Source organism: Tasmannia lanceolata, unplaced genomic scaffold (assembly GCF_043159265.1).
Source record: "Tasmannia lanceolata isolate RefF3 unplaced genomic scaffold, GAP_Taslan_0.1 ptg000004l, whole genome shotgun sequence".
Classification (NCBI taxonomy): Eukaryota; Viridiplantae; Streptophyta; class Magnoliopsida; order Canellales; family Winteraceae; genus Tasmannia; species Tasmannia lanceolata.
The window spans coordinates 13,526,365-13,548,708 of NW_027518681.1; the positions used below are offsets into that span (position 1 = coordinate 13,526,365).

The following is a 22,344-nucleotide window of genomic DNA, read 5'->3' on the forward strand; positions in this document are numbered from 1 at the left end:
TGTTTTTCCTCATGTTGGTTAGGAAAAGTTAAACCCTATTTAATTTTGGTTTGGGTTGGGGATGAGGCCTTGGGACAACCTGAGCTGATTTGAACCCGATGTCCATCCTCTAATTCTATCTTGATTTCTTAGGATTATTATTTTTATTTTATGTTTTTGTTTGGCCCTAGTTTAATCCGAACCCAACCAGACTAAACCCGACTTTAAAAAAGCATGTTAGACGGGTAGGGTTGGGGTTGACCATCCTCAATGTTATATCTCGGGTTGGCCGCAACCTGACCCCAACCCGAAGTGCACCCCTAATTCAATTTATGATGATTTCCCTATGAATAAGCCACTAGAACAGATGTTTTCCTGAAAAAAATTTCCTGCCGCAGACATTTTTCTTTGCATCCAAACAGGGCTTAGATAGGAGGATCGAAGGCTAGAGAAAAAGATGCTTTGACAATTGCTCTATCAGGATTAAGTCCGAGTTAAACTTTAGTGGGCTTAGGACTGCTAAACTGAAGGGTGCCCTTGCAAAAAACCAGCTACAAGGGCTCCCCCATTCACAGAGAAAAATATGAAATTAAAAGAATAATAAATACACTCCGGTGAGAGGCTCCAATGGAGTGCCCTTGTAGCTCATTTTTTGAAAGGGGGCCCTTCAGTTTAGCATTCCTCCTAGATAGGCCGATGACCCTTCAGTTTAGCATTCCTCTTAGATAAGCTGATGAAAATTAAATGAAAATGCACATGGACACGGGTGGAAATCAATTCACAAATGAAAGTAAATTAACTAGGCTTTGATAAACCCAGAATCTAGTAATCAAATACCAAGAGATTTTAAAACATTCTGCAACAAATTTAGGCCGATCCCATAGAAAGATTCCTAATATTCTGCAATGTTTTTAACAAAAGCTCCATGGGACCAAAACATCCCTATGATACACAGCAAAAAAGAAGGGGGACAAGGAGATGGGTAGCCACCGAGCAGAAGAAACAATACTAGGCATCATATTCCCCTTGAGAGAACTTGTTCTCTGGGTAGAAGACAGCAACAGCTTGATTTGCATCAAATTTCCTTCCATTCAGTCCTACTCGGGCTTTCGAAGATCCATCGGTGTCCGCATATTCCAAGAAAACCTGAAAAAAATAAAAAAGATAAGGTCGATAATAAGAAGATTATCTCCAAACTCACCATGGAAGAACTGCCCAGTTTACCAAAACGGCAAACCTGATGGTTCTTCGTGTGGTTAGTAATGAAAATCCCAAAAACTCTCCAACTAATCACCAGCACAAACAAATTAAAGACATAACTGGGTTCTAATCGCAATCTGGTACGTATCAAGAATCAGAAAAATCAGATCACAGTGTATATCATAAACTTCATAAATTCGAAAAACTCAATTGAGTACAGTCAACTCTTGAGGGGCTCTCCTTTGAGCCGGTGGCCTACAGGTTGCAAATTATTTAAGATAGCGGTAGCAGTTTATGGGTTGTGTAAAGACGAATATTTTTACCCTCAGAATTTTCCCATGCAAAGTAGTGCTTTAAGATCATGGATTTTCAAATGATAAGAATGTGCATTTTCCTACTGACCTTTCCGACTCCTGGAGAAGGTTCACCATTTGGATTGGGTCGAGGGATGACAATGTTCACCAATGTACCTGCAAAAGATGTACGCTCATATTTGAATGTCAGACTACAATAAACTAATAAAGAAGAACAGTCCTTGGTAAAGAAAGATAGAAAGATGGAAAGACTAGGTCTTCAGTAGGTTAGGCCTGATTCTTTCTAGCATAATGTCGGACTACAAAAGGCTGTAAAACAGACAAAGATAAAAGATAAAAGGAAATTAATAAATGCAGATGAGATGAGACATAAGTTCCATAAAAAATAGAGATCGGAACTTTTAAGTTGATCATTACACTAATGACTTACCATATTTCCCGCCTTCTCCTCTCATGTCATCCATTATGTCTTCATATTCCTCATCATCTTTTAACTCATCTGCGGTAACCACCTGTGTTAAGCATACAACCTTGGTGGGAAGGGCACCTGCTTGGAACACCAGCCGCTGCAAAAAGGTATGAAGAATCTGTAAGATGTAAATGAAGCACAATAACTCAGATCCTACAAAATAGCATAAATTTTCTCATTTTTACTAACCATTATGCTCATATATTATAACTGTTTATAGAAAGACTGCAAATGGCAGAACAACTACTCCAAGTCCATGTTGGAGGTTCAATAATTTGCAAAAGGCTATGCTTATTTCGACATAAAATGGGCGTAAACAAATTTTATGGGCGTAAAAACAAATTTTACTTCCATTTTTATCCTTAAAATAAACATAAAATTTGTTTTATGTAAGTCAAAAGAAATGGACCCCAAGGGAAAATCTGTTGATGTTTTCAAAAAATATAAAAATAAAATCAACATATATTGTTCCTTACCTGCAAAGCTACCTGCTGTTGTGCTTGTAATAATACGTTCTCCTGTTCAGGTTTAGGTTGGGTGGTACCCTGGTTTGCACGCCTAACAGTGAGAGTTTTATCTCCCATCTTGATGCCATTAAGAGCCGCACATGCAATGTCTGTAACTGAGAGGTCCTGGTAAACACAAAAGGCATAGCCTTTCGAATTCCCTGTTTCCCTGTCCTTGACAAGATCGAAACCACGAAGAGGGCCAAAAGATTCCAGCAACTCCCTTATCTGTGATTCAGTGAAGTAATATGGGAGTCCACCCACAAAGATACGATCAGGCCCCTCAAGGCCACCAACTGAACCAGGTGTTAGCCCGACTGCAGCGAGGTTCAGATTGGGGTTGGGTTGGCTTGGACCGAGTGCAGCAGCAAGAGAAGGGTTGTAGTCACTGGGCCTCCTCACCTTTACCGGCGCCCCCTGGATATATGTATATAACAATAATTGAAACAGTCTAGAGCAATTAAACATAGAACGGACATGTGTTGCCCATGTCACAAATACACACAAGGCATTGGATACGGAAACACCAGCACACCGGAAAATGTTGACACATCCAAAAAACACTATAAATAGTACATATAGAAGGCAAAATATAAGTTCATCCAGGGTATAAAAACATAGAAAACGAGTATTTAGATAAATAGAAACACATTAAGACAGTATATAGTATCACAGAAACCCAAAAAAAAAAAAAAGATTAAAAAAATCCATTTTTAATTCAGACATGTTCACACAAATTCTAAATACTATGATACCCACATACAGACATGAGAACAGAAATAAAACAGCATTTTCCAAATTCTATGATATGGATACGGATGCTGCGTCAAGTACCATGAGATACTACACATGCATGAATAAAATATTATAAAACCTAACTAGATTTAACTTAAAAGGTGGAACTAATAGTAACCTTAAAATAGCACCAATGATTCTATAAGACCTCCATGTTCAAAATTACAATTTGACAAGCAAAAGCATTTTAGTAATTCAATGAGAGTAACATATATTTCAAATATTATAGCAGTTTTGTTCAAAATTATAATGTGACAAGCAAGAAAAAAGCATTAAAGTAATTCGAAGACAGTAACAGATATTTCAAATATTAAAGCAGTTTTGACCAACAGAAATATCCATTTAAGTATTCAAATCTCTGAGTACAAGCGTTGGTATCCAGGTATCATAGGGTCCAATGTTGGTGCCGAAAATGATGGTTGCTTCTAAAAATAGTGTCCTTCATAATTGAGTAGTGTGAAAGCTTTGAAATCAGTACGCTGGGGCTAAACAATTATCCAGGTATCTGCGTGCATCCATAGGGATTAATCCCGCGCTAAAATAGGGTGGGGATACCCTATGTCATCAAAAAAAAAGTATCCAGGTAACATAGGGCCCAATGTGGGTGCCGAAAATGATGGTTGCTTCTAAATATAGTGTCCTTCATAATTGAGCAGTGTGAAAGCTTCGAAATCACAAATAATTTGAAAAATAGATATACTTTAAGGTTTCAAGAAACACTAATATCATGAAAGGCGTACAACAGGATCAATCACTTGATTCCATGCATCCTCAATATGATTTCCAGGTCCCAGCCATAGCTTATACGAGGAAAGAAAAGGTTAATGCATTGTTGAACATTTCTGTGTAGATAACAAGAAATTGGCCACATTTGATTCTTCAAGGTACAGTGAGAATTTACAAAAAATAAGGCTTGCCATTTTAAAAGCATCGACTGTAACTTGGTCCAAGGAAAAACAGAAATAGTTCATACATTATGCAAGGACGCCAAAAGCCTTTAACCAGCAAAAAGAAAACGAAAGTGGCGTTGCCTTCAAGGTCATCAATAGTGGGGGGCATTGCCACCCCACAAGTGCTGAAACCTTTTATTGGATTGTGGTCCAGAAAGCTATGAAACCAGGATCCTTTAAAATGGATAGCGTACCAAGCTCAACAGGATGCGAAAAGAGTGTGGGATACATGACAGATATGCCTGATTTGTATCCTGCTATTATTGGTTAGGTGCATGGTCTTTCGTATGAAGACACAAGAAAGATGACCATTAGCACATAAATCCTCTTTATTCTTTTTATATTCCCCATCATAAAGGAACTGTGAATCCTAGCAATCCTTTATTCTTATTACATTCATCATCATTTTAAGGAAATGAGAACCATGAGCTATATATATATATATATATATACACATATATAGAGAGAGAGAGAGAGGTCTCTATGAGTTGATTTATCATATGAGAGACATGTATGCTTATCAAAATTCAAACCAAATTTGGTTCGACCTATTTTAACATTTTAAGGATTATCTATCACACTCATGCATATCGGATCCTTGCCGTATCCATATCCTAAGTTTTTGGAACTTTGAGGATAGCAATATCAGAGACCTGCACCCAGATCCAGGTAACATAGCCAGAGTATAAATACATAGGAAAAGGAAAATCTCAAACCTCAAAAATGATGCCATCCAAGGCCATCGCATTACTTGCTTCTTCAACAGACCTCATCTCCACAAAAGCGAACTTCTTTTCATGGTTGATATATACATTGACAACAGCATCACCTGCAAAAAAACAATGAGCACCCAATGATATTCAACCTCAAAGGTGAGGTAGTTGTGTAGAGACAAGGGAATAAGAGAGAAGTATTGGCATACCTGGACCAGCAGTGTTTCCACCAATGGCATACATAACCTGGCTGAAAAAGGTTGCGACAGACTGAAATAAAAAAAACACAAACAAATAAACATCAGCTAGCAGCAGCCAACTCCCAATTCAAAAAAATAAAAATAATAGCAATTTATCAAATGGTAACAGCACATTATCTCCAACCCAACAGGACACAGTTCTCAACAAGACTTTTCAGTGTCATCTACATAGCCATTTAACAACCAAACTTTTACTATCACTATTATTGTGCAATTTCATTACTAGCAATAATATCGGAACTCGGAAGTATAAAATACGCAGCAGTTCCATTGAAAATGAGATCATTTAACTCACATACAATATCCCCTATCCCAAGACAGGCTCTAATTTTCCATGTGATTTTTCAGGATAAAGCAACACATAAGTCATAATCAATCACCAAAGCAAATCTTCTTCTTCCTTTCTACTTTTTGCAGCTACATAAATCTATTAAGTTGTCAAACTCTTGTGAGTTGTATGAGTCAACACTCGAGTCGAGTCGAGTCATTGGGCTTTACCTCTGTTGAAGACTCTTACAAGTCGTCTGGTGACTCTTACATGTCGTAGCGGGTCGAGTAAAAAAACTAAGACTCTTATGAGTCAAGTCGAGTCAAAAACTTAGAAGTCGGAACTTAAAACTTAGAACTTAATTATTATTTTTGAATGGTAGGCAATTGCATTTAATCATGAAAAAAAGATCGAGGAGGTAAATACAAATAACAAGATAGAAACAAAAGACAAGAACAAGCCCAACTACAAGGGTCAAGGTGGAGTGGAGTCAAATAGCTCCACTCTCTCCCTAGAGACACCATATCTAGCTAAACTATCCGCCACAGCATTAGCTGACATCTTTTAACATGATCGAAAGAAATCGATGCATCCCTCATCCTGTCTTGGATCTCATCGAAGAAAGAGGCAACTCTCCAAGGGAAGGAATGAGAGCCACTAAGCCACCTTATCACATTGAGCGAGTCTCCTACACTACATTATTCAAATCTTCATTCTCAAGATACCTTATTCCTTGGTAGATAGCATGCACTTTAGCTTCGTTAGCGTCTGCGACTCCAATGGGACTCGTATCTCCAAATTCATCCCTCAAGACTCCCCCAATTCCGGCAGGACCAAGGTTCCCCATGCTAGACATGTCAAAGTTTAGCTTCAAAAAACCATGTGCAGGAGGTTCCCAGTCTTGAACAATCTTGGGTTCTTGGCCTGAACCACCACAAATCTCCTTCCAACCATACCATAAATCATGAGCGGATACAAATCTAAAGCAAGGAAAGATTTTCGCCCATGATTAAGTTCCAACCATAACTTAATTATTTTTGTGCGTGCAAGTTACAAGCAGATAGTTTTTTTTTAAAGATGACATATTTCATTGATACTATGAAAATTACAATAGGGACCAGGAGTCCCAAGTATCATTACATAGCATCAGTTAAAGCAATTTAGGGCATACCCTGAATCACCAAAAGCCAGTGATATAAACTATTGAATCCTCGGCATTCATAGAGCATATCTTACTTTACAGGTTAACCAACATATATTCTTCCCCAAGAGCATCCAGGTATATATCCAGTACTACTACTGCCTCTACTATTCTCTATCATCGAGTTTTCTCGAAAATCCAACCCCCTTGGATGATCGACTTCTTTCTTGTAGCTCACCTAAAATTGACATTGTATAGCCCAATTGCACCTACTATTTCACCCACATATTTACAAGCATATAGTTATTTATATTTTCTTTCGCTTAGTGCATTATCTATTTGCTATTGGTTTATATTTTTTACATGGTTCATCTTTTGATATTTTGTTTTTGTCAAAAACTCTTACGAGTTACGAGTCAATAAATTAAGAAATTGAGTCACGTCACGTGTCGAGTCACGGGTTGACAACTATATTCCATGCAGTAAGTCTTAAAAGAGAAAAAAGAAATCAAAAGTTTTGAATTGCCATTCAAAATCCAGTTTATATAACACTCGTGATGCCATACAGATAATAAATTTTACATGATTATTAATACAATAATTTTACTATAGCCCAAATTAAAAAAATAGTATAACCCACAAAAACAAGTGTGCAAACAGCTATTCATGTGCCAGAACATAACCAAGAGTCAATCCTAGTGTTAGATAAACCATTGTAATTTATCTGCACAAAAATGCATGTAAAAAAATACTCAGCAATTAGGCCAACTATTTTGATTTACCTGAGTATTTTTAGAAATCTTCATGAGACAGAGAATTATATGGATTTATAAAATTTAAAGTAAGTTAAGATTATTAGATGCGGTTGACCTGTTCATTAGCTGTAGGAGAAAGTCCACCAACATAAACACGCCGAGCATGTCGAGTGGCCTGTCAACAGTCCAGACAATTTTAGTTTATATATAAGGATGTGACAAAATGAGGATTCAAGAGAAAACCAGATCCACAAAAGCACACTTAATACATGATACCTGCTGAGTCATTGCCTGGACTGGCATCACAGGAAGGGTCCCAAACTGCCACGAGTGCAAAAGAAAAAATAGTCAAATAAACCAAACTCTGAGATCAAAGCCATGTCAAACATTAGATCTCATGAAAGAGGAAGAAAAGGGGAAGAAAATAAGAACCTGCCCAGGTGCTAATGAGAACAAGTTAGGAAACATTCCAGGAATGGCAGGCGGTGCCCCAGTCATCTGACCTGTAAAACGTAGTTAAATTACAATAAAGTAAAGAGCTTGAGAATTGTATCGCTGTACTCTATTAACATAAGAAACAAGAAATATGTACCATATCACCCTCATATGTTCTTTACAAATATGAGATACATCCTAGCCTCTTGTAATAGAGTTTACCAAAGAGATGAAAGGATATATCATTTTTAAGTACTAGAGGAAATATCTGTAAGACTACCAAAATGGCAATAGTTGCCGGTTGAAGACGAACAAGATCCATCAAACCGGTGCATTGATCCTTCCTTGTACATAAAAGCTACAGTAGTCGGCTCACACCCACTGGCAGCAGAGTGGGACAAGTGGCCCAACATTGCCTTCTTACAAAAACATATAGACACAAAACAGACAAACAAACACCAAAAACAAGAAAACAACCAAAAAATGGCTCTCAGTTTCAGAATTAAACCACGAAGTAAATAATAGAAAAAGAGAGAACAGCCGATCCAGGTATTGAATATATACATTCCTACTACCATACAATCCGCAAAAATGAAAGAATTAATTTGGCTTACCCAAACGACACCATGCATTTCGATACGAATTTTCCTAGTCAACCACAACCAATGAGATAATATAAACAAAAAGATTGTGATTAGAAAGGAAAGAGTCATGTACCTGCGGTAGCAGCACCGGCTAACGTTGCAGTTGGAGGAGTCGCCATGTCAAACCCACTAATTCGCTTGCTGCAACATTCACCACATCGTAAGAAAATAAATCAAGGCAGGCAAGCAACATACACAAATCATAATCTATACTAATACTATAATAAAATATAATATAATATGAGAATTTATATGATGGGTGGCCGTGAAAACACGTGAAGTCTAAAAAAGTAGGTACGGCCCACTCCATATGATGATCCAAACCGTTCATCTGTTTGGGCACAACGTAAATAGGTTGTGCCTCAAATATCATTTCCATAGGATGATCCTAACCTCCGATCTGTAGAAGATTCCATAAATGATTTTTGGGGCACTCCATATTCAGATCAGTTCAGATCGGAGGGTTAGGATCATCCTATGGAAATGATTTTTGGGGCACAACCTATTTACGGTGTGCCCAAATAGATGAACAGTTTGGATCAACATATGGAGTGGGCCGTACCTACTTTTTAGACTTCACGTGTTTTCACGGCCACCCATCATATAAATTCTCATATAATATATGTATATATAGATATAGATATATACTTGATGCAAGATCAAAAGGGAAGAAAATTAGTTAGCACTGATGCCAAACATGAAGCAGAACCAAAGAGAAAAGAAGAACTAGAAAGGAATCATTAAATAAAAAAAGAGCTGGAAAGGAGATCTCAGATCTACCTACGAATTAAGTTTAGAGATAAAACTAAGGATGCAATAGAGTGTGTAGGAATAGGGTTCAAAATAACAGATCTAAGGTATCGGATTATAGAGAAGTACTCTTTCACTTTTTGAGCTTTTCTTCTTTCACCTAGATTTACAAGGAGTAAAAGTTGAATGACTAAATACCACCAAGATTAATTGAATCAAGTATTAAAAACACAAATTGGATCACAAATCAACGGATCAAAGGTAATTCAACTTTTTCTTGCTTGTATTTACTTTCATTTTATTGTATTTTCAACTTATTTCCTTTTTTATTTAATTATCAAAACGTTAAAAAACTAAAATTATCAAAACATTGATATCGATTAAAAACTTCACAAAATTCAGTAAAAATTTAAAAAAATATGCACAGATTTTGGTGAAAACGTAGCTTCTCAATGGATTTTTTGGACCTCGTGAAAAGAAAATAAATAATATCAGGTATATTAGGCAATATGCGATCATATTGAGCAATGCAACCAATACTTTTTTTGCTCAAGCCAAATATACCTATGATATGGATAATTTGATCCTTACTCGCAATTAGTAGTAGCACTTCCCAACTCAATGTTAAAAGCTTGATGGAGAAGTCCTTAAACACACCTTTAAAGTTAAAATGCTAGCACTTCCCATGTCTAAAGACAAGCTTGCCGGTAAAGGTATTGGAACCTCCCACATCTATATACTCAGACATATCGCATATAGATGAGAATAAAATTTGATAATAGCAGTGAAGAACCAATAAATAGTTGGATTTCAAAATGAATGATAGGATGTTCATCATCATAGTCCCCTATACCTTCTCAAAAAAGGGAAAAACAAAACTAGTCACAATGCTCTGTTTGGTTGCTCAAAGGTGGCTGCGAGATTAGGAGAAGAAGAAGTCAAAGGGAAATAGACAAGCATAGAAGATGTGGAGAAGAATAGCGGAAGAGTGGTAAATAGTGTTTGGTTGCACGGCAATCCACGAGAAGATTAGTGGAAGATGTAGGAGTTTCATTACCAAAATAGAGGGTGGAAGAGAGAGAAAAGAGAATAAGACAAGAATCTTCTCCTCTTCTTCCAACCAAATTTCACCAAAATGGTGAAAGATGGGGAGAAGATAAGAGGAGGGAACATTGCCGCCACGTAGGCGCCACATATGAAAATCAGGCAATGATGATGTCTAGAAGATGTCTAGGAGTCAAAGGGAGTTTCAATGCAAAATGGCAACCAAACATGCGTCGGGAAGAAGTGTGGAATATCAGCGGCGTTTGAAGCGCTGCTAATCTTCCCACCTTTGCCAACCAAACAGAGCACAAGGGCCAAGGCATCATGTTGTCTCTATGAGAGAAAGAAAGGGGGGGCGCTTGCAGACATAATCGTAGATTTCTTTAGATCCCAATAATCCGAGAGAGCAGACTAAAGAGGTAGTTTAGAGATGACATATGATTTCTTTAGATCCCAATTAGTCCTAGAGAGTAGAATAAAGGGGGGAGTTTAGATGACATCTACTGGAGCAAACATGATTTCCTTAGGAACTTAGGTTCTCTTTAAAGTTAAATATTGGACTTGTTGCTCAATGTTGAGATTTTAGATCTTTACATGAGGAAGTGAATACCAAATGAACCAGTAAGCCAATTATGGAGTTATTGGAGTGAGTATTTCGTGCTATATGTAAGGGAGGCATTACCTTAGCTATCCAGATCTTTGGGCTTGAATTTTTTCTCTTTGAGTAATCTTTGGGCATGAATTATTTCTCTTTGAATAATATTTGTTCTCTAGAGGAAGGGTAGAGCAGGATGTGACCTCATTGTAACCCATTAAGACACACCCACTATCACATAGTACCCCACCATTGATGATCAGAAGTTTGGAACAGTCCACCCTGTGTTGGATGTTGGATGACCAAAAATAACGACATTCACACAATCTGACCTATTCCGTTAAATGCATTTTTGCCATTGAATGTGGAGCATTATTGCCTATGGGCTTTCTACCATATATAAATCGCCTAGCAACTCCGACCAACACATAACTTTTACCAAAAGTTATATGTGATCTTTATGTTCAAATAATAATTAAGGTGAAGCAGGGTTAGGAACAACAAATCTCTTTATGGTAAATGGATCCATTTTGCAAGTTCATTATTACTAGGGGTGAAACTCGGGACGGGCTTAACCCGAACCTGGCCTGAGCCGGTCGGGTTCAACCCGATTTTTGTTCGGGTTGGATTGGAATTTAGAAAGATCGGGTTTGGTTAGGGTTGGAAAAGGTTAACTCGAACTAAAATCGGGTCGGGTTACGGTTAAGTCATCCGCAACCCGAAAACTCAACAACCCGGACCTCCTGTGCGCAGCTGTCCAATTTAGAAGTTGAAAAACCAAAGTGCAAAACCAAAAATCATGCTCCTTTTTCTTACCTTTGTCAATGTCCAACTGCCGCCCTATTGATGGAGATTTAAAAGTGGAAAAACTAAAAAATCAAAACCTAAAAACCCGCTCCTCTTTTCCCCTTCACCGCTTAATAGCTTTACCTTTTGACCTTTACAGTTTAATAGCTTTGCCTCTTGAAACTTCTCGTTTCTCTGTAAAAAAGTTGCATTTCGTTTTGAAAATCCAAGAAACCTGAACAGGAAGCAAGTCCACCGCCAGATGTCGAGGGTTCTCCATTTAGAAGAGATCTTCAACATGCATGCCGTCCATGGGGTGACTCACCGGATGAATGACGAATTGACGACCCACAAGAGTCGATGCATGCAAATTTTTCCTATCGCCGTCTTACCCGTGCTTTCACTGCATGTTGCCTTCAGCTACTTCAGCTACACCAGGATTAAGGCCTTCAAACAATGGGTGAACTGGAAAAGTAAGTTTTTTTCTTTTTTTGTTGCTTCATTTTTTTTCATTTTTCCTGCAACTTGGGTTCGGATTGATATAAATCTATGATGGGGTGGGTCGTCTTAACCCTCTTCAGGTTGTGAATCAGGTAGGGTCATGGTTGGGCAAACGATCTCTCAGATTGGGTTCAGGTTAGCCTCAACCCAACCCAACCCAACTCGCCCCGAGTTGCACCCCTAGTTATTACAGGTCGTTTCTACAAAGGATCGGACTAATGATGTATGCAGTACTTGAACTATTTTTGGCCCACTGGAGATTTAAGGTGGGTTCACTGGACGAATAGTCAGGTTTGAATGAAGGTTAAGACCCAATGGATGATAGTGGGTGGGTGTCCCTTATTAGAGAATCCACTCACTCTTTGTTTTAATAACAAATATTTGCTTACAACTGACCAACTAGAAGGCTCAAATTCAAGGCTAGAATCCCATCAAGAACAAATTTCATTGACGACCAAATAAGGCTCAATCGAAGGTATAGACTACATTATTGAACGGTACAGAGACACATCACATGATGCATCTCAATTTTCCAATTGGACAATATAAACAACAAAGCGTACACATTATGATACGTAAATTATTTCATTCAAAAAGATAGGCTACTGATATTGGACCACCATGTTTTGGGAACTGTTGTAGCATTTGACGGCTGTTTAAAAAATAAAACGCAAGCTGAGTTTGTGCAAATATTATAACATATTGGTGCCAAAACATCAATATCCAAAAGAAAGGCATCCCATATCATCAAATATAAATTTGTCTAAAGAAAAATGGTCCAATATGTACCAAGCCTTGAGCATTAAAGACACTAAAAATTCAAATACCTTAAATCATAATACAAGGCTCCATTCCAACAAAATATTTGATACATCACATTGCATTGTCCATTCCAACAAGCACAATCAATTGTCCTATGAATAATGTAAAATTGCAAAACCATGCATCCAAATCTTGCTTAAACATCAAATTCAATAAACTTAGACAAGAATTTAAGATGTCTATATCTTTTTATTACTAAACACATTAACTTCGAGAAATGTTGAGGTTTACCTTTTTGATCGCGAACGAGAACGTGACCTTGATCTATGCTCAGATGTACCCTTAGAACGAGAACGAGAACTATGTTTATGCCGCCCATCTCTATCTCTGTCGTAATCTCGATGCCTGTAGAAACATGAAATCATATGCAACAATAAGCAAATGATAGCACTTGGTCTTTTTATAAATCGAAAGAGAATTATGTGCTCATAAAAGCGAAATGAGTGTCCCTTGTAGTTTTTTGTTTCTTTTTTATTCCTTCGGGCATCTTATCCGCTTGTTCATTATTGAATTAGTATATCCTTCCATAAGCATTGAAGACCCAAGAGAAGGACAAAGGTAAGAATACGACGAATTGAAATATCAAAGGCTACTCAAAGGAAAGAAAACTTGGGCCTCACCAATTAGGGCTCCCTCTCTTATTACATTGGATTTGCTTAAGTAGTTTAAGTTGAGTTTATAGGACCAATGTCTTTTTGTTAATGGTAATATGACCAATGTCTTTTGTTTCTTTTAAGTAAACAAGCTAGGATGGGGCCCATTTTCTCTTATTTCATTTTTTAAGTCATTAGGAGGCAGTAAATCAAGTGACTTTTAAATACAAGAGGCCACATTTCACTATTCATGCATTTTTTCACAATAAAATTCATGCATTGTTCACGTCATTCTTCATAGGATGTTATTGTGGGTAGTTTACGTTTTTCTTTTAATTTTATTTTATTTTGATTAGTTAGTTTAAGTGTTTGGTTGACAGTAGGAGTCACCCTATTAATTTAGGGCTTCTGACTCAGGGTTCACAAATCAAATTCGAGTATTTGTCGAAAGTGGCTTGGGTGTTACGGTGTCAGTCGCTAGGGGTAGGTCTCGACCATGCCCTTGATGTGGAACATGAGCCCTATTAGCCACGAGTCAAAAAGTGAATAATCGTGGTGCAGGACAACCCTATAGATCTTTGGAGGGATGTTAAAACACCTAAACGGGAATAGAAGGACGATAGGTAATACTGTAGTAGACACCCAAATGCTCTAAGGAAGACTCTAAGACATGGGACAGCGCTAAAAATACAAATTTTATCAAAAGATTCCTTCGGACAAGAAACAACTAACTGAGACTCTTCGGGGATTTTTACCAAACACCTAGGGCTAAATGAAATCTTTTAAAGAATACAATTAAGGTAGACTTTTACCAAACATCTATGGTTGTAATCAACCTAGGCCTGATCTTTGGGATGTTATTTCTCCAGTGTATAAATTCACAAAATATAAAAGGTTAGTAATTAAATCCTGGCGTTGCAATCTATTTTCTCTTCTTGGACGGTTATAGATTTGAAGTAGACCGAGAATAATCCTATTGGGAGATTTATATCAGTAGTTTGGTTCACAAAATCACATCTACATAAATATATATATATATATATATATATATATATATATATATATATATAGAGAGAGAGAGAGAGAGAGGGGGGGGAGAGAGATGTTATATTGGTTTTTTATTTTTATTTTTGAGGGCTTTGAGAATTACATTTATCATAAATTAGTACCGAAGCATTAATAGTTGATTTTGTATACATCAATTATGTTCTGTGGTTTTTTATACTGATGTTTAGTTATCACTCAGAAATTAAAAAATAAAAACAGAAGCGCACAACCAAATCAAATTTCATCATGACCATTAAGCGTATCACAACCTCGTGCAAGGAGTTCCAACCACCCAGTTAGAGAGGACTAAGCAAGCATGTGTTTCTCAAACTACTAACAACATATTTGAAAGATTAAAGTAAGTTCATATAGCCCTATGACATATAACCATGGTTTTAAATTTCGACCGAAATCCGAAATTTCAGGTTTTGGTCGAGACCGAAACCGAAATGGGGTATACTCAAAATGGTGCTTTATTTCGACTGAAATTTCGTTTATCCCATAATTTCGTCCGAAATTTAAGGGATTTCAACCAAAAATCTCAATTTCTGATATTTATCTAATATTTTCCCAAATTTCAGACGTAAAATACTCTTTTATCTGATTTTGAGGGATTTTGCCCGAAATTTCGGTTTCGGTGAGGACCGAAATGCATTCCGAAGCCGAAATTTGAAACCACGCATATAACTAAAAGAATCAAAGCATAAATTGTCATATGAAAGCTTCCTGATTTGAAGTATTAATATACACCCATTTCAAAGTAGGCCCAAGGTACGACATGTGGCATCTTCACGTTAATTGCATGTTAAGAACATAGCCTTGTCCAAATTACTTAATTAATTCAAGTATTGAGCAAATTCATTAACGAGAAAGAAGATGACTATGAAAGAATGTAGCTGCAAATCCAGTTTGATCACCTGTCATAATCTCGGCTTCGATGATAATCATGATCATCTCTATCTCGCCCCCTGTCCCTCCTATCATCCCTATCCCTGTAGTGGTCTCTATGATGGCGATCACGGTCTTTTTCTCGTTCCTTGTCCCTATCCTTGTCTCTGTCCCTTTCCCTATCCTTCTCCCTCTCCTTTTCTCTTTCCCTACCTCTGCTTTTCGAATCTCTTTCGTAATCTCGAGAAGCATACTACAATGAAGCACAAATATTAGTGGAAGAAATTTTAATGAAACAAGAGCCAAACAATAATGGGTATTTTATCATTCAAGAAATGTGAGATACATAAGGCCAACTTCATATGAACATTAAAACAAACTATTCTAAACAATTTCATATTTCACAAAATCAATTCAAGAGATGTGACATATAGAAATATGACTCAAATGCTATACATAAACTCTCATGGACTGATTGTTTACACTAGTTAGATGGGATTATAACTTCAAAACATAGGCATAAAACTTAAATAAATTTTGAATGTAATCAATTAAACCGCCCTATGTCCTTTGCGAAATAATAAGTGCAAGTCCACCCAATTTCCAAATAGAAAATCTATAAGAGTAAAATGGAAGGTTATGCAAGCAAAGATCATTAACAAGTACATATTTCAACAAAAGCAATTCGAGTGAATAAGAGGGTTGATTAAAACCCAAAATTAGGGCCCCGGGGAAGAGGGGGGGGGACATCGTGAGAGCATAATGGTGGGCCTACAAGATTCATCACAAAAAATTTTGTCTAGATAAGTCATTGATGCAGGGTAGAGAAGAAGAATAGAAGAAAGGGAAGAAAAGAGATGGAAGCAGAGGAGATGAATTTAGGGGGAAGTAGAAGAAGAACTCAATTAGGGGGAAAGAAATCTCACTCAACTAATCAATAATTCATCCAAGGTAATAATAAAAGTTGTAGCATGGCCTATATATAGGCTTTTAACAACCCCTAAAAGAAACAAACTTGTTTAATTAAGAATTCCTAAAAGACTAAAACACCCTAAAGACTAAAATAACCCTAATAAATCAACTATGCCTCAAAATACCTCTAATAACACTAAAAATAGCAAAAAGATCCCTAAGAGGTACAAATAACAATAAAAACGATATCTACGGGGCTCCTCGAGGGCGGCCCCGCCGAAAATAAACTCGCAAGAGACGTCGATCCCCATCATTTCCCTCTGCTGAAAAGAACTCCCCTCTGGAGAATGAAGAGTCTAGTATTGCTCTAAGATATAGGGGTCCAAACAACGAAGCTCCTCCTTTGTAAGCCAAGTAGCGTCAAAATCTGGTCGACGACACCACTTGACAAGATATCGCTGAAAACCACCATGGCGTAATGAAACGATCTCATCAGCAAGTATAGCATCAATCTGGTCGGCAGAAAGTGGTGGAACTGGCAGAACCACTGGTACTGGGGCTGCAACAGATGAGCTGGCAGTCCGACCTGTAGAAACATATGTCGGCATAGTAGGAGGCTCGAAGGTACCTCGATATGTGATAAGATCTTCAATATTGAATACTAGACTAATATTCATATCAACAGGTACGTCTATTAAATATGCATTAGGGCGATACTTACGAAGGATATGAAAAGGTCCAATGGCTCGAGCATGTAACTTTTTGAAAGAATGGTGAGGAAAACGCTCAGGTTGTAAACGAACCATAACATAGTCGCCTTCATTAAATTCAAGTTAACTACATTGTACATCGGTGGCTAGTTTGTAGTCAACATTACTTGTAGCAATCCTACGTATATCAGCATGAGGTCACGGAAGTGCTGGGCAAAATAATAGGGGGACTAAGAGGGACGAGCATCAAGGGGTAATGGCATAAGATCAACAGGCTGACGAGGGTTGACGTCATGAACACTCTCAAAGAGGCTCTTTCCACTAGTCTGATTAACAGAACTATTGTACGCGAACTCAGCGGTCGATAACAAAAGGTTCCATGTACCTGGACGGTCTCCTATCAAACATCTCAACAAATCACCCAAACTCCGATTAACGGCCTCAGTCTGACCATCAGTCTGTGGATGAAATGCTGATGAAAACTTCAATTGTGTTCCAAAAACTTCAATTATGAAATGCTCTGATACCAAACTTGATGCAGAGCTGTGCAGAAGAATTGAAGAAAGGGAATTTGGGTGCTACACGTGGCCAACAGTACGGATTTGGAGAGATGCTCAGAAGGCAGAGATGGGTCGTTTCTCCAAATTTTCTACACTTTGGACGGATGGAAATCAACCGATAAATTTGGTATCAGAGCGAAAGACCCAAGTTTATACACGGTTCCCCACAATGGGCTACTCCACAAGGACCCGAGAACAAGGGCTATCCTCATTTGCTTTTGTCGCACAAGGCACTGTCTCATTTGATTTTGTCACATCAAAGGGACCCGTGAACGCTCATTTGAGCATGCTAACATTGCCTATAAGGATCTAGCCAATCCTTGTTCGAACAATGTTCCCTAAGCCTTTTTTTTAATGATGTATGAGCTTTACCATTCAAAAAAAAAACTTCCCTAAGATGGATCATCAAAATTAAGCTTAATGGATAAGAATCATCTGAGATGAAACTATCCCAAAGCACATCCTCGGCATAACAAAGAACAATCTCAGTTACACAGCTGAACTCTTTCCCTCTCGCAACCCATCGCACTATAGTAGGGAAGATCACCCTACGAACCACATGCATCATCCCCAAGGCTACTTTGAATACTCTTCTATTCCTTTCCCTCCACACAAACCAGAAAGTAGCCGCCAAATCGAGATACCATAAAATTATACCTCTCGAAGACCAAGGAGTGAACGCCCAACTCTCAATCAAGGCAGAAATACACAGCGCACCTCAAACAAGGCCATGATAAACCACAAGGTCCACAACACATCTCCATCACGAAGTTGCAGTGAATAAAATAGTGATCAACGGTCTCTTAGTTGCCATTACACAAACAGCATTGACTAATAATGAACCAGTTGCAGCTGTGCAGATAGTTTACTATGAGGATTTTGACAAGACATGGGGTCCAACCCCACACACCTATGACTAAATCAACTCTAAAGAAGGAGAAGGAACCACCTCCTTGAGAAGCCGATCACTACACCCAGGATCAATCAAATACACGAACATGATCCCCAATACCAACACAGAGCTTATATCATTCCTAAAATATCTCTCCAAACTCAACTCAACTAAGCATTTGTCCCAAACTAGTTGGGGTCGGCTAATGAATCCTTTAGAAAATTTCCATGAAGAAGGTGAAAGGATCTACCTGGCTCAAATTGACTAAGTCTAATCCTGACACTAGTTGGATTCATCTACATGGATCATTTTCTTCTATTCTATCATATCCAGGGTCATGGTCATGTTCTCTGTTATGTTCCTAGCCCTCAAGTCTTTCCTCACTGTTTCTACCCAAGTTGTGTTTGGTCTGGACCTACCTCTTTTTACTCCATCAACTTGGCATGAGTCACTTCTTCTCACTGGAGTATCAAAAGGCCTACGTTGGATATGCCCAACCATCTTAAGCAGTGCTCTCTCATCTTCTCCTCGATTAGTGCCACCCCCACCTTTTTACGGATGTCTTCATTTTTAATTCGATCTAACCTTGTGTGGCCGCACATCCATCTAAGCATTCGCATCTCTGCTACACTCATCTTATGCATATGCTGCTTCTTGGTGGCCCAACATTCTAAGCCATACAGCATGGCTGGCCTCACGGCTGTCTTATAAAACTTTCCCTTCAACTTGATAGGTATTTTACGATCGCACAAAACTCTTGAAGCATGCTTTAACTTCCTCTTCAACCTGCTCTTATTATGTGGTTGACATCCTCTTCAATCTCTCCTTCCTTATGTAGGATTGAACCAATATAGCGAAAGATATCCCTCTTAGGTACCTCATGTCCAGTCATATTTACTACATCCTCGCCCCGCCTCCTTACATTACTAAAGTTGCACTCCATATATTATGTCTTAGTCCTACTCAGTCTAAAACCTTTGGATTCCAAAGTAGTTTTCCATAACTCTAATTTAGCATTAACTCTTGCTTTGGTTTCATCAATTAATACTATGTCATCTCAAATAACATACACCACGGCACCTCGTCCTAGATACCCTCCGTAAGTTCATCCATGACTAGAGTAAAAAGATAAGGTCTTAGAGCTGATCCTTGGTGCAGTCCTATTGTTATTGGAAACTCACTAGACGTGCCATTCGAAGTCTCCAAACTATGATACCAAAAGGACGAAATAAGTCTATACATCCTCCCTATCTCAACTGTACTTCTCAATAATCACTGCCCCCCGCAGATGGAAATGCTCCTCATTGACGATCGATAACATTTTCCAAGTAAGGACGAGTTCATCACTCTAATATTGTGAATGTCAAGCCCAACTTTCTCCCTTGGTTTGCACGCCACTTCCCAACTATGGTGTGATGCCCTAAGATCCAAGGTGCGATGCCCTAGACTCCAAGGTATGATGCCCTATAATAATTATCTTCCTCTCTTCGTTATTTTAAGGTATTTCTTTATCTTTTATCTTTTTCCTTCAAGTAAGAAACTAAAAAGCCACCCTGTTATTGTTCATCGAGGATTCAAAAGTCCCCGTACGATATTGTTTTAGAATCAGTCAACCAGGGAGAGTTAAAGATTCAAGCGATTAACCTCAATCTTCGAATGTTGTGAGCTTTTCTATTTCTTTTCTTCTTCTTTTTTTTCTTTTTTTTTTTGAGAATGGCAACTTTTCTATTTCTATTGATCTCAAATTTTAGTGTTCTTCCAATCAACAAGAGCAGAAACCCTTAAATACCTTTCAGCTGCCCAAGAAAGCAAAAGAAAAAAAATTGACCCTCTGTTAACATGAAAACCACTACAAATCCAAAAATCCTAGACTGAAAAGCATGAAAAATGGAGAAAATCTAGAAACATCGGATTCTACACCTCTAAACTGAAAGATCTAAGGGCCCGTTTGGATGCCGACAAGATTTTGATCTGGATTTCTCACATTTGCAGCCCTTTTTGCATTGTAATTTGGATCGGATCAAATTCTTGGATTTCTAATTCAGCAGCTGACAGTGGAAAAAATTAGATTTTTAAATTTGCTGTGGAAATAAGAAATTGGAAATCCACAGATGTGGCAGTTTCCTTCACCCTCTTTGCTCCTCAACCTCTCCCCTCCTAGGAAGTGCCCCCTTCCCTCTCTGTAACGAGATAACTAAGAAAACTTTCAAGAAACATCAACTTATTCGTTTTCAAACTGAAATTTCACACGAGATGAATGAGATTGAGAAGAAACAAATTGAAAAGCTAAAAAATAGTTTATCAAAAATACCTGTGACTTGGAATCGCCATAATCATCAAATCCGCCATGGCTGTTGCCTCTACGAGGCGAAGAATCGTAGTCATTGTATCCGTCGCCATTACCGTCGTATCTCGCACTGTAATCCGGCATTTTCTCTCACTCGGAAGAAGAGAAGAAAAGGTCAGTTTCACTTTCTAGGGCTTGCACATGAATTTGTAGTAGAGGTTTATAAAGAGAAAAGGAAAGGTCGAAAGGAGGAGTTCCATACAAATAAGGGTTCTTTAGGGCGTTATTTTGGCCTGGGCATGCTAAAATGCTTAATAGCAATCTACCCCGTTCATCGATCGTGGGTCCCACTTTGATGGTCCCACTTTCCTGTTTTTCTGGATGTTACTGGCAAACGGGTGCGCGGGGCCGGGTTTCACCCCACCCGTACGGGTCGGGTCGTACTGGCCAGGTCGAAAATGAACCGAAATTTTATGGGACCCAATTTGGAAAACCCGGACCCCACCCATACGACCGGGTGAACCTGCATGTCACCTTCTTTCTTTCTTTTTTTTGCTGTTTTTATTCCCACACTATATCCAAACCGTCCATGTGATGGGCCTTAACATAAATAGGTTGTGCCCAAAAAAATCATTTCCATGGGATGACCCTAGCCCTCGGATCTATGGAGGAATTGCATATCATTATTTATGGAAAGCTCTGTAGATCGGAGGGCTAGGATCATCAGGAAATGATTTTTGGTGGGTGATCTATTTACGCTGTGTTCCGTCACATCGACAGTTTAGATCATCCTATGAAGTGGTCAGTGCTTTCTGAAAAATATGGGACTATAAGGGCTTACACCATATAAAATCTAGCTCGTTTGGGTTTTTACGGGCACCCGCGGGTCCACCCGACCCGGCCCAGTTTTGACGCTGCATGTACGGCCGGGTCAAATTCATACGGGTCACTAATTTAGTGACCCGGCCCGTGCAGGGCAGCCCGGGTGGCTCACGGATCGGGGTCACTTTTCTCGGGTTTAGTTGCTAGATTGAATGGTCTGTATTTTTTGGGAAATGCAAGATCCAAACAAGGACGATCAAAGTGAACAAGATCGATCAAAATGTGGGTCCACTATGCTATATAGGGGTTATCAAAATGGGTTTTGCTGGGCATTCTTGAATTGATTTCACTTGAAATATATTTTAATTTGAAATATATCTAGAGTTGAATAATGTTACACTATTTGTGTGTCGTACTCTAATTACACTTTTTGATTAACATCCTTTTAATTTCCATATAAATTGAATAAATATTATTTGGCTAATCATTTTAGAGAAATAATGAGAAAAAGAGAGGGATTGTAACAAGGGAAAACCAGCCGCCAATCTATCACCGGCTAACACACAAAAGTACCCAAGATCTTGTACCGATCCGATGAAAATCAATCCTGAAATAACACATATAATAATGGAAATCGTTCAATACGCTAATTGACAGTTTCCATTTTCGATTGAGAAAGCAGCGGGGCCCAATGAGCTCTCCAATA

General features: G+C 38.3%; 1 protein-coding gene across 5 annotated transcripts; it reads right to left on the bottom strand.

The window, feature by feature from the left end:
• Positions 1-746: 746 nt before the first annotated feature.
• Positions 747-21,090, bottom strand: LOC143875580 (splicing factor U2af large subunit A-like). Of its 5 annotated transcripts, XR_013250145.1 has the most exons (14): positions 20,841-21,090; positions 15,485-15,708; positions 13,159-13,272; positions 8,503-8,570; positions 7,783-7,853; positions 7,627-7,671; positions 7,466-7,525; positions 5,136-5,196; positions 4,930-5,042; positions 2,439-2,885; positions 1,924-2,059; positions 1,582-1,649; positions 1,217-1,316; positions 988-1,125 (listed from the first exon to the last, which is right to left on the bottom strand). XR_013250145.1 is itself a non-coding variant. In XM_077377172.1 (13 exons), the coding sequence occupies exons 1-13, from the start codon at positions 20,958-20,960 to the stop codon at positions 988-990; spliced, it is 1,665 nt and encodes a 554-aa protein (XP_077233287.1). In that variant the 5' UTR covers positions 20,961-21,090; the 3' UTR covers positions 747-987. The 5 variants fall into 5 exon arrangements, 3 of the variants coding, with proteins under 3 accessions (XP_077233287.1, XP_077233289.1, XP_077233288.1); XM_077377172.1 differs by lacking the exon at positions 1,217-1,316 and having other exon boundaries at positions 747-1,125; XR_013250146.1 differs by lacking the exon at positions 1,217-1,316 and having other exon boundaries at positions 1,045-1,125; positions 1,582-1,802.
• Positions 21,091-22,344: the final 1,254 nt, after the last annotated feature.

What these genes read in the sequence shown, in the direction of transcription:
- LOC143875580 (XM_077377172.1), bottom strand. Translation starts at nt 20,960, where the DNA reads ATGCCGGATTACAGTGCGAGATACGACGGTAATGGCGACGGATACAAT. An exon ending in ATGGCGATTCCAAGTCACAG is followed by an intron (nt 15,709 to 20,840) that starts GTATTTTTGATA and finishes GCTTCATTGTAG; the next exon opens with TATGCTTCTCGAGATTACGA. An exon ending in TGGAAACACTGCTGGTCCAG is followed by an intron (nt 5,043 to 5,135) that starts GTATGCCAATAC and finishes GTTTTTTTGCAG; the next exon opens with GTGATGCTGTTGTCAATGTA.